The 13,602-nt window shown below is 34.7% G+C and overlaps 1 protein-coding gene across 1 annotated transcript in view; it reads right to left on the bottom strand.

Moving 5' to 3' along the window:
* The window catches only part of LAMA2 (laminin subunit alpha 2), a 640,343-nt gene extending 636,774 nt beyond the window's left edge, over positions 1-3,569 (bottom strand). Inside the window, exon 1 of the mRNA XM_017879679.1 lies at positions 3,289-3,569. Within this exon, the coding sequence (XP_017735168.1) occupies positions 3,289-3,400 (112 nt within the window). The 5' untranslated portion in view covers positions 3,401-3,569. The remainder of the gene's footprint in view (positions 1-3,288) is intronic.
* Positions 3,570-13,602: the final 10,033 nt, after the last annotated feature.

Genomic DNA, 13,602 nt, shown 5'->3' with positions numbered 1-13,602 from the left:
CCTTCCCTAAATCTTTCCTTGTTCAGATGGAAAGGTTTTACTTGGGACATTCCTCTTCTGAAAATCTCAGACTCTTAACCGTTCTGCTCTCCCCTCTCTGAATCTACACGCATTTGTCAATGAAATACCCAAATGTGTGTTAACCAACAGACCTGTGTGCTTCTATGAGTTTTGTATAAAAGTGAGCTAACCTTTTTTGTCACTGTATTATACTATATGTACATATTGAACTTGCTGCAATTCAGAGTGGCCTTTCTCTTCCTGTCTTCATATTCATTCCTAAATATATAAAGGATGTAACTAATTTCCAGAAGAGCACAAATGGACTTTTTTTAACATGTGGATATGAATAATAAAAACAACTTCATGTAGGTGCCATTCATGGTCCAGGCTATAGAGACCTTTAAAATTTCTGAACTTGTTAGTAACCTGCTTAGCCACCTGTATCAATTTTGGACCACCTGCAGTTCTGATAAGCTTGGATTTTACATTTTCCATCAAGCCATTACCAAGATAGTTGAACATAAGAAAACCACTGTTGAACTGCTAGAGACTTCTTTCCAGATTGATCTTAATCCACTATGCAATATTCTTTGGAAACTATTTTTCAATCAGTTGCAATTTACCTAACGTTATGCTTCCATTTCCACATATTATTCACAAGAATATCAGAAAAAATTTTAGACACTGACTTGCTGAAATACAGAGTCATTTTGATTACATCATTCTCCTATTTTGTCAATTTTAAATATAGCTAAAGAATTTCCTTGGACTATCATTCTTGCTGAATCAATGCTATTCATACTACAATAGAGTATGCTATACAAACCACATAAGATTTCAAAGAAAAAGTAAAAAACAAAGTCTGATTATGTTTCTAACTCAATTACAACATCTCAAAATGGTTGATTCATCTCAAAAATTCTTAATAAATTGGCATCGAATTATAAGGAGAAATAGAACTTCTACACAATTAGCGCTTGCTTAGAAAGGTCAGTGCTGGTATAATCGAAAACAGAAAAGTGATCTTAGCCAGGCAACCCCTTCTTCAGTCATACTCATATCCCATGATTTTCACAGAGGGCTTGCTTCAATGCAACAACACTGAAAAGAAAACATGGCCTAAAAAATTAATGGAAAGAAACCTTGGAACCATAAAAAAGAAAATTCAGCACAAACAATACCAGAAGTGTTTTAGTTGTTGAAAATGAAGTTATTCTTATGTAAACTTAAATTACTACTACTACAAGCCCACGTTCTAAATTTGTCCTTTGAGAATAATAATATCTGAAGGCGAATAAAGATCACGTACATAAGGCATTTTTAAATCATAAATCACTATCCAATTTTAAAGTTCCATGAATTGTACATACTTTTAACATTAACAGGTTTAAATCATTTATCCTTGAGCCAACCTCCAAATATGTTGTAAATGGTCTATGACAAAGACAATAATGGATACTAGAATGCAGATTATAGTAGTCTATAGTAGATTGTATGTTGTAGTTATTTTGAATAAAATTCCTTATTGTATATAGCATTTAAGTGGTATCTTGACAGAATGGTAGTATAAACCCTTCCTCCGGAATTCACTTTATCTTGTACCTGGGTCATAGAAATCAGAGTTACTATTACCTTATTTGAAAAGAGAGTAAATAAGAAGGGAGAGGAAAAAAGAGAAATCCTATGTGTGCTCAGGATAATTCTCAGCAACAATTCACTTGATCGCTACACTGCATACTTTGCGTTTCTACCCCATTCCAAGTGGACATAAGGATTGGTGCCCCTGGCCCCTCATTTCTCCCAGCTACCTAATATTATTAAAGTATTATGTCTTATTTAAACACATCTTGTAATTGAGCAAAGTTTAATAGTTGAAAGTAGCATTTTAAAAAATCAGTGGCCAGAGATACTCTCAAAATCACTCTCGTAAATTCTACTCATTAAGTCATATTGGCCCCATTTTACCTCTCAGAGAAGCAAAAGCAAAAATAGAAGAAAAAAGTTATATAGTGAATGCAAGGCCATTTTTATTCCAAGAATTTTAATCAGGGAGTTATTATTATAGAAGGAGCCTGGGATATCTCTTTACTCCTTAAAAAAAAGTACTGCTAAAAATGCAAGATTATAAGAACAAATATCAGAACTATTGACTTAGCTAGAAGTTAACTGGAAGAAGGATAAGTATACTTCAAAACTTTAGCAGATTCAGCCTCATTAAAACTTTTAAAAGCTTCTAACCTCCAGATTTTGTACTCTTAAGTTAAACATTTTGATATTTAAAACAGAATAATAAATATTTCTTAACTTTTTTTACTTTGATACAGGTTTTCCAACTTAAAGAATTGTTTGCTGAAATACTGTGTTACAATGTTTTAGAATGCTGCACATGTGCTTCCTGTAAAATTCATGATAATAAAATAACTCTTCAAAGACTCCCAAAAGTTTCAGAAATGAGAGACAGATATACATGAACACTAAGAGGCTCTGAGGAGAATAAGTTATTTAAGTTACATTAAATACAGCCATCTTCCAAAGTCCCCCAAAGTGAATATCTCATCACTGTGGCCTTAAAGTACACATGACATAGAAGTCTCCTCTGTGTTTAAACAAAAGGAGAAATTTCCCGATTTCACTGCAATAAAATAGGATATGAAGATAAGATGTGGGCTTGAAAAAGGTGAGGCTGGAGGTGCCATTGCCATGAAAGAAAAAAACCACATAACCTCTTTAGAAATCCTGTTTTAAAAGTTGAAAACAAAGTTCCGTAAAATTTATACATATATATATATGTGTGTGTGTGTATATGTGTGTGTGTGTGTGTGTGTGTGTGTGTGTGTGTATGTGTGTGTGTTTGTGTGTGTGGTAATTGTTTTTTTAGATGCATCAGCTACCCTCCGTATGAACCACACAGCTTGGGAAACCTTTCTCTGCAAGACAAGATCTGATTTGAAGAAATTCTTTTTTTTCCAACTGGAAAAAGTTTTCCTCTTGGAAAGATTTCAGAAATCAATTTACAGGATGTATCGTGATAGCAAGATCTCTTCGAAAAGAATGAACAATGAAAAGCACTACCCATTCCCTTTGCAGGACTTAGGTAATTCCCCCTACACTACTCTCTCAGGGCATTGAACTTGAACTTGCTTCAAGTTCCTCTTGCCCCAAAGCGCACTCTCTGAAGGCGAAGCAAGACTGCGGTCCCCAGACAGCAACTTTCGGAAGAATGGAAGAAGTGAGGGGTCTCCGTCCCGACAAAGGATGCAACCCAAGCCCGTGCCTCAACTGTACCTCTTTGCTGATGTGCCTGTGGCCGCCGCTGCTGCTGCGGCAGCTGCGCCTGACCGCCCCTGAGGCCCCCGGAGAGCAGCAGGAGGAGGAGGACCCCGGCGGCTCCCGGCATCGTAGTGGCCCCGACCGGATCCACTTCTCAGGAGCCAGAAGAGTCGCTGCCGCCCAGTCCCCTGACCCTGGCTTGTGAGCTGAGCGAGCAGCAGCTGCTGGGGAAGAGGAGGAGACAGCCCCCTCTGGCTTTGGCCAGGCCGCCGCCTGAGGGTGGGGGAGAGAGAGGACACTCCTCCACTCTCGCCTTCCCCGGGCACGCGGCCCCAGGACGGCCCTCTATTAAAGGATCCTCCTTTTCTAGAGCGCTCCTTCCCTCTGAAACCGGATCATTCCTAGCTTGACCTGGTATCTGAACTTCTTTTAATTAAATAAAGTAATTGACATGAAAGCACTTTGAAATCTGTAAAATCCCTACACATGGAAAACATTATTTCTGGGAAATGCAAACAGCCAGGAACTTTTACCTCTTAAGAAAGGCCTGGCAAAACTGTGCGCAGCCACTGGGTACCTAGAAGATCCAAGACGCGCCCAAGGCCAGGGTGTTTCAGAAGTTGCTAGTCGAGGGAAGGTGCCCTCTGGGGACACTGCAGGCCGGGGAACTTACTGCTAGGTAGGCTGCTGGGAGGACAGGAAAGGGAGTGCAAAATAAAACAGCCCCCCGGCGTCTCTGAAATGTTCCTGACCAAAGTAATGGTTACAATGAAGGCTTTCAGTTCAGTTAGGAGACATTTACTTAAACGTAATAAAGGCCTTTGCAATGGTTTCCTTCCAGACTCACAATTTCATCTCTTCCAGTCCTGGTTTCTCCTTTTTAACTCAACAGAACTACTGCTATGCCTAGTTTTTGTTGTTGTTTGTTCGTTTGTGTTTTATGGCCTAAGTCAGTGGTTCTCCTAAGGTTTGAAACAACTCCTTAATGGATTTTGTGAGTTGCAGGAGGATGTCTTTTAGTTTACTCCGGGAACGGTGGGTACTGCAGGCCTTAGTATACTGTGGGGTCAGGGTGCGAGCTGTCCCTCAGTGGTCAGGACAATCCTACAACATATTTTGTCCTTGGACTTCTGAATGGGTCACTGGTCATTCATGTAATAAGTAAACAAACAAACAAAACAACAAAACCTTGCATTATATTTGAAACCTAATTTAAGTATGTTTCCACATCAAATTTTTTTATGTTGTTTTTAATTTCTAGGATACATCTACTATATAAATTGAGAAGATAATTTACTTTGCGTTTTTGGACTTTTTTTTGATGTGCTTTCAGAGAAGCACAACACTGCTGACAACCTTGCCCATGGTATTTGAGTCACCAGCACAATATCAACACCCCATCGATTATATTGGGGTCACCTAAGAATAGGTGCAAACTTTTATTTTATTTTGTCTCCTAAGGTAGTTTTACTCAAGAATTTATATATTGAAATACCTATTGTCTTATACAAATAGTTTTCTCTTTTTTATTTTATAGTTAAGATGTTGTATTGATTTATTTAAATATTGTATTAAAGTTGAATTTTCTTTCAGTAAAATTAAGAGAGTATTGCTTCCAAGAGAACTGATCACTAGCTAAAGCCCATTCTTTAATATTATTCATGTTTTTTAAATTCTGTTAATATTATACCAGAAAGCTTTATAATCCTTTACCTTACTGTGGAAATTTTCAAAACGTAGTCTGGCCCATGTCTGCACACTTATACATTATTTATTATTTATTGTTATAATAAAAATAATAAAACTTATATTTGAGTGTTTATTATAATTGAAACACCAGTGTTTTTAATTTGGTCTAATTTTGCCTAAAAGTGTTTTCCAGGTACATCTAATAACAAAGAGGCACCCTAAATTAACCTTCTAAACCTATTGCTATGCTCAGAATGATTATATTTACTCAACAATATTATGACCTCAACTCAAATTAGTTAATCTGAAATGAATAAAAAGGAAAATCAGAATGATGCAGCTGCTAACTCTAATTATAGAATGAAAATATACCATGTTCCCTCTATCCCCTTCCTCTTTACATTTTCCCAGGATTTTATAATCAATATTTGTACCTGCTTTTCTGCAGTCTCTCCAGTTACCTGAGCTCCTGTTTTACATGAAAATGCCTTGAGAATAAGACTATGATCTCCACTGTCAACTCTACTTGTTTGATTCAGCACATGGAAAAAATTCTTAAATATTTAACCCAAATTAAAATGAACCAGTATATTTAGAGTTATATATTTTTCAAATAAACCAAAAAAGGTACAATGTACACACAATAAATATGCTCGTTTGAAACATTTTTTAAATGTAAATACTCATCTAACAAAGTGCCCAATATACAGTCTATTTCTATAATCTCAAAAAGTTTTCTTTCTGATCTTTTGCAATAAATCCCCCAACCCTCATTCCCAGAAAAAGACAACTGCTGATCTAATTTTGTCACCATAGATTATAACTATTTTCATATTTCATGTAAATACAGTAATAAAATAGCAATCTTTTGTGTCTGGCTTCTTCCACTTTGCAACATGTTTTGGAGGTATAGTCATGTTGCTTATATCAATAGTACATTCCTTTTCATCGCTGAATAATATTCTATCTCATTCTAATAGTAGCTATCATTCTACATCATATGGACATATCACAATTTTTTAATACATTCAACTATTAAAGTACATTTGGGTTGTTCTAGTTTGGGGCTATGAAGAATAAAATTGCTATGATTATTTAAACACAGTGTTTACATGGTCATGTTTATATTTCTGTATTCCTATCAATTCTTAGGAGTTGTTTATATTATCAGGTATGTAATTAGCACTATATAAAACTGTGGAACTGTTTTCCAATGTTGTTGTATCATTTTACATTCCTCCCACAGCAATATATAGGAGTTCCAGATGCTCTATGGCTTTATTAACATCTAATAGTGTTACATTTTAGCCACTCTAGTGCTTGTGTGGTGATATCTCAATGGCAGTGTCATTTGCACTTCTTTGATGATGCTGAACATATTTTCATGTGCTTAGTGATCATTTGTCTATCTTCTTTTGTGAAATTCTTATTCAAATCTTTGCTCATTTTGCTTTGTTTGCCTGATTATTAATAAGATTTAAATACATATTCCAGAGAAAAGACCTTGTCAAGTACATTTACTATAATATGTATTGTTCTCAATCTGTGACTTGACTTTCCATTTTAAGTGCTTTCAAAGAGCAGAAGTGTTTAATTCTGATTAAATACAATTAAATCATTCATTTGTGCTTAATATTTTTGTCCTTTTCAGAAATCATTGCTTACGCCAAAGTTGTGAACATTATCTTCTTTATTTTTTTCCTAGAGATTTTATAGTCTTAGCTTCTACAGTTGGGTCTATAATTTATTTCCAGCAAATTTTGGTGTTTGCTATGAAGTAAAGGCTTAGGTAAGGGCTTTCTTTTTCCATGCGGATATCCATTCACTTCAGCATCATTTGTTGAGAAAGATATAATTTGCTCATCTAATTATCTTAGATCTATTTTCAAAAGTCAATTGACCATGTGTGGGTCTATTTTTGGACTCTCTTTTCATTGACATATATATATCCATCCTTATTCCACTATCACAGTCTCTATTATTGTTGCTTTATAGTGAGTCTCAAAGTTAGGTAATGTAAATCCTACAATGTTGTTTTACAAAATGAAATTATCTTTACTATTTTCAGTTTTCACATGTTATGTAATATTTAGGTAAAATTTATTTATTGGTAAAGTTGAATATTTTATTTTTTAATTTTAATAGACTATTGTTTAGAGCTGTTTTAGATTCACAACAAAATTGAGCAGAAGGTACAGAGATTTCCCATATACTCTCTGACCCAACACATGCATAGCCTCCCCCTTAATCAACATGACCCATCAGAGTGATATATTTGTCACAACTGAAAACCTACACTGACATATCATTATCACTCAGACTTCATAGTTTACATCAGGGTTTAATGTAATTTACAATTACTTAAATTTATAATGACATGTATCCAACATTACACTATCATATAGAGTAATTTTACTGCCCTGAGATTCCTCTGTGCTCCACCTATTCATGCCTCCTCCCTGTTCCCGCCTCCAAACTCTGGCAACCACTGATCTTTTTACTGTCCCCTTAGTTTTACCTTTTCCAAAAGCTCATATATTTGGAATCATACAATATATAGCCTTTCAGATTGATTTCTTTCACTTAGTAATATGTATTTAAGTTTCCTCTTTTCATGGCTTGATAGCTCATTTCTTTTTAGCACTGAAAAAATATTTCATTATCTTGAAGTACCACAGTTTACTCTTCCATTCATCTACTGAAAAACACCTTGGTTGGTTCCAAGTTTTGACAATTATGGATACAAGCACTATCACCATCTGTTTGAAAGTTTTTGTGTGGACACAAGTTTCCAATTCCTTTGGGTAAATACCCAGGAGTACAATTGCCTGGATCATATGGTAAGAGTATGTTTAGCTTTCTTAAGTCCACATAATTTAAAAAATCAGTTTATCAATTTTTACCCAAAAAAAAAGGAGAAGAGGTAACATGATTGTAATGAGGTTGGACCTATAGATACATTGTGGGATAATTGATATCTTAGCAATATTTAGACTACCATTCATGAATACAGCCTGTCTTCATTTATTTACATCTTTAACATTCTAAGCAGTGCCTTATAGTTCTCAATGTACATGTCCTTTAGGGTTTTTTTCTTTTTTTTCTTTTTTTTTTTTTCTCTTTTGAGACAGAGTCTCACTCTGCCACCCAGGCTGCAGTGCAGTGGTGCGATCTCAGCTCACTCCAACTTCTGCCTCCTGGGTTCAAGCCATCCTCTTGCCTCAGCCTCCCAAGTAGCTGGGATTACAAATGTGTGCCACCAAGCCCAGCAAACCATTTTTTTTTCCTAGGCCTTCCAGTCTGTGATGGAATGGGCTGCTGCAAATGTCTCTGACATGCCCTGGAGACGTTTTCCCCATAGTTTTGGTGATTAATATTCAACTCCTTGTTACTTATGCAAATTTCTGCAGCCAGCGTGAATTTCTCCTCAGAAGATGGGATTTTCTTTCCTATTGCATTGTCAGGCTGCAAATTTTCCAAACTTTTATGCTCTGCTTCCCTTTTAAAACTGAGTGCCTTTAACAGCACCCAAGTGAACTCTTGAATGCTTTGCTGCCTAGAAATTTCTTCCGCCAGATACCCTATATCATCTCTCTCAAGTTCAAAGTTCCACAAATTTCTAGGGCAGAAGCAAAATGCCACCAGTTTCTTTGCTAAAATGTAACAAGAATCGCCTTTGCTCCAGTTCCCAAGCAGTTCCTCATCTTCATCTGAGACCACCTTAGCCTGGATTTCATCATCCATATCATTATCAGCATTTTGGTCAAAGCCATTCAGTAAGTCCCTAGGGAGTTCCAAACTTCCCCACATTTACCTGTCTTCTTTTGAGCCCTTCAAACTGTTCCAATCTCTGCCTGTTACCCAGTTCCAAAGTCATTTTCACATTTTCAGGTATCTTTTCAGTAGTGCTGCACTCTACTGGTACCAGTTTACTGTATTAGTCCATTTTCATGCTGCTAATAAAGACATACCTGAGACTGGGTAATTTATGCAGGATAGAGGTTTAATGAACTCAGTTCCACATGGCTGGGGAGGCCTCACGATCATGGTAGAAGGCAAAAAGGAGCAAGTCATGTCTTACATGGATGGCAGCAGGCAAAGAGCACCTGCTCAGGGAAACTCCCCCTTATAAAAATCATCAGATCTTGTGAGACTTATTCTCTGTCTCGAGAACAGTAAGGGGAAAACCGCCCCATGATTCAACTACCTCACACCAGGCCCCTCCCACAACACACGGGAATTACGGGAGCTACAATCCAAAATGAAATTTGGGTGGGAACACAGAGCCGAATTATATCACGATATTTTAAGTAAACATAGAATTACTGTTCAGATTTTCTATTTCTTCTTGCATCAGTTTTAGTGATTTGTACCTATTAAGGAATGTATCTATTTTGTTTAGGTTGTCAAATTTATTGGCAAAAGTTACTCAAAATAGTTTTATTATCCTTAAATGTCTATAAGATCTTTAATGATACCCCCTTTTCCTGATATTGGTAATTTGTGTCTCCTCGATTTTTTTAACATCATTCAAACTAGAGGCTTGTCAATTTTGTTGATTCTTTCAAAGAATCAGCTTTTGGCTTTACTACTTTTTATTTTATTGTTTTTTAAATTTTCTGTATCTTTAATTTCTACTTGAATATTTAAAATTTCCTTCCTTCTACTTATGTTGGGATTACTTCACTCATCGTTTTATTATAGCTTCTTACGGTGGAAGTTTAGATTGACTGTAAACCTTTTTTCTTTCCTAAGTATTAAAGCACTAAATTTTCCTCTAAGTAGAGCCTTAGGTGCATCACACAAATTTGAAAATTGAAAAGTTTTTATTCAATGAAAAACTTGAAATATTTCTTTTGTGTTTCCTTATTTGACCTACATATTATTTTAAGTATGTTGTTAATACTCAATTTTGAGCTTTTGCTAGAAATAACAATATCTTATTGCTGATAATAATATTATTATTTTACTAGAAATTTCTAGCAAAAATTTTTTGCTAGATATAACAATATCTTATCGTTATTAATTTCTCATTAATTTATTTATGGCCAGAGAACATAATCTGTATGATTTCAATACTTTTTAACTTACTGAAACTTGTTTTTTATTGTAGTATATGGTATATCTATACTTGTGAATATTCTATATTCACTTGAAAACAATGGTATTCTGCCTTTCTTAGGTGGAGTGTTCTATAAAGGTTAATTAAGTGAAGTTTGTTTATAGCATTTTTCTTTATACTTATCATTTGCTGTTTATTTGTTCTATTGATTTCTAAGAGATAAATATTGAAATCTTCAACTATAATTGTGACTATTTCTATTTCACCTTTTATGTCTTCTATTAATTATCTATTGCTTAGTAAATAATTGCTACCAAGTTTAGCAGCTTAAAAAATTGAACACTTATTATCTCAGAGTTACTGTGATCAATAATTCAGAAATAATTTACTCAGGTAGTTCTGACTTGGGGTCTCTCATGAGGTTGCAGTGAAGATATTAGCCAGGGTTATAGTCATCTGAAGGCTAGAATGGGGCTAGAGGATCCATGTCTAAGATGGCCATTGGCAGGAGGCTTTAGCTTCTTGCCACATGTGCTTCACCATAGGGGTCCTTGAGTGTCCGTATGGTGTGGCAGTTGGCTTACTACAGCAAGTGATATTAGAGACAAAGAGGGCATGGAGAAATCCACAATGCCATTTGTGACTAAGTCACAGAAGTCACACACACCTCTTCCATCAAGTTCTGTTTACTGTAAGTAGATAATTAAGTACAGATCACATTCTCAAGAGACAAGAAATTAGGTTACACCTTACAAAAGAGGAGTATCAGAAAACATTTGAGTATATTTTAAAACCACCACAATCTTATAAGATTTGTCTTCATTTTAAGATTAAGAGTTCTTCATCATAATATTTCTACTCATGATGAAGCTCTATTATCAGTGTCTACACATTACTATTGTTACATCTTCCTCAAAATCTGATCTTTTATCACAATTAAATATCTCTCTTTATCTCTGGTAATATTTTTTTCTGCCAAAATCCATGTGCATGATATTCATATATCCACTCTATATATTTGATAATTAATTTTTACTTTGCATATTTTTCTCATCCTCTATCTTTATGTATAAAGGTTGTCTCCTATAGTCAGCTGATAATTGAGTCTTGCTTTTTCAAACAGGCTGATAATTTTTGCCTTCTTCCTGGAGTGTTTAGCACTGTCCAATGCAGTATCCACTAGTCACACACGATTAGTTAAATTTAAATAAGTTCAAATAAAATAAAACTAATAATTCAAGTTTTCAGTCACCTAGTCATTTTACATATTCAAAAGTCACATGTGGACAGTATTTGCGAACACAGCACATTTTTCTTGTCCCTGAAAGTTTTATCACACAGTGCCGGCTTATTATCTGTAGAAGAAAAAATGGCATAAGAGAAATCAACCCTGCTGTCTAATCCCAAAACACAATGATTTTCTGTTTGATTTCTGTAGCTCTACCTAGAAAAAAAAAAACAGTGTTTAAGGGTTAAAATTCTAAAATATAGAAAAAAATTAATAGAAACAAAAAAATCCCTATGGAGAATAGAAATAAAAGAATTTAATATTTGGGAAAATATAAGTTGGAAACATCTTTGAAGAAAGGATACACATAATCTGGATTAATTCATGTTGTTTTTTTCCCTCTAAAACTACTCAGTTTTCTAAATACAGAATTTAATACAGAAATATGAATTTAAGATTTTGATCTAATATCATATATTCAATTCTACTCAAAACTTCATTTAAAGTAGATTCAAAGTAGTTCTATCATTTTTTTTTATAGGCTAAGGAAAGTAGTATCTATCTTGTACTTAAGGAGGCAGCAATGGGTTTTTAAATGAGAGTTATCATGATTAGATCACTATTTTGGTAACCAGTTCTATCAGTGCAGAGGGCTGTTTGGAAGAAAATGACTAAGACAGGTGGAAGCATATAAAACTAATAAGAGGGCATTGTGTCATTAATTAATTAATTCATTCATTCTTATATAATTACACAGTGCCCGCTACATGCTAAAAACTAGACGCTGTCGTTACTACAGAAAACAAAATAGACAAGGCCCACTGTCACAGCACTTACATTCTACTGGAGAAATAAATAATAAATTAGTAAAAAGTTTTAAATGAGTCATTAGAAACTGTTAGAACATTTATAAAGGAAAGAAATGAGGTGATACAACAGTAACCATAAGGTGAAGTCTTCTTTAATAGGGTGGCAGGAAACCCTCTCACAGGAGGTGACATTTAAGCTGAGATCTGACAGCCGACAGCACTCCAATGAATGCAGTGTTAGTGGAGAGGAGAGAAAATATTTTGGAGATGTTTGGAACAGTGAATTCATAAGACTTCCTAACCAACCGGATATGGGGATTTAAGGATTATTCTAAAGTTTCTGGCTGGAGCAACTGGCCGTCTGGCAGTGTTAATAACTGAGATAGGACATAGAGAAAGACTGCCAGGTATGAGTTAGATGTGTTGAAGTAATTGCTATTGGAGATGTCCAGATGGTTATTTTTAGTTCTTATACAAGCATTTCATAGTCATTCAGGGACAGAGCACACAGTCAAGGAAATAGATTTCTCTATGAAGTTGAACAATGAATGTGGAGGAAATAATTCAAAAACATAGCTAGCCTAGGCACAAAATAATTTAGTATATGCTCATTTGCATCATAAATTAATAAGGAGAAAAGAGAAGTATCAACTATAATGGCTTAGACATTTGGGTGAACAACTGGAAAAATAAAATTGAGTTAGATCTTCACTAAATGCCATACATAAAATTCCAAATAAATTGAGTAATTAAATGTGAGAAATGTCAAATTATTTAAAACAATGATAATGAGTATGGCAAGGAAGACAGATACACAGTTATTATAGAAATAAAAAACAATTGTGTTATATACCAAACACAATCAATTAGAAAATGAGAATCTATTCATACTAGTTTTGAAAAATTCTGTCTAGTAATAAATATAACAAGAAATGCATAAGGCAAAGATACAAAGCAATATTTTGAAAACATCCAGATAACATAAAAGGTGACCTAAATAAATAAAAGATTATTCAATACTTTTAGATAACAATATTCAAAATATAAAGAGTCCCTCCAAATTAATTTGTAAATCTAATTCAATCCTATAAGGAAATTTTTTTCTTTTTTTCAGCTAGTCCTTCTTTTGGGGAACCAACTATTGTTTGATTTTTTGGTAGAAGGAGGGGTCTTGTCATCCAATACAGAAAACAAATCAGTTTCTTGGAAGCTGATAAGGGAAACAGTGTTAAACATTGCCAATCAGAAGCTCCTGCCCAAACAGGCCTCCTCACCTACATCTGATAGTATAAAGAAGCAGAGATAAGTTCAAATTTATTATAGGGGCAATGGTGGTGATGCTTCATCAGTAGTATCAATACCAGACCTCATTTCAGTTCATTCAACTGATATTGAGGGTCTACTATGTGCCCAGCATTGTTCTAGGTGCTGGGGATACAGCTATCAACAAAACAAAGACCTCTGATTCTCTATAACCTGAAAGCTTTTATTATGGGGAAGGAGGGAAGATACAAATAATAATTATAATAATTAAGTAAATT

The sequence above is a fragment of the Rhinopithecus bieti genome, unplaced genomic scaffold, assembly GCF_001698545.2.
Source record: "Rhinopithecus bieti isolate Rb0 unplaced genomic scaffold, ASM169854v2 scaffold_19, whole genome shotgun sequence".
Lineage (NCBI taxonomy): Eukaryota > Metazoa > Chordata > Mammalia > Primates > Cercopithecidae > Rhinopithecus > Rhinopithecus bieti.
The sequence above is the reverse complement of the archived record's forward strand: the minus strand, read 5'-3'. Positions and strand labels throughout refer to the sequence as shown.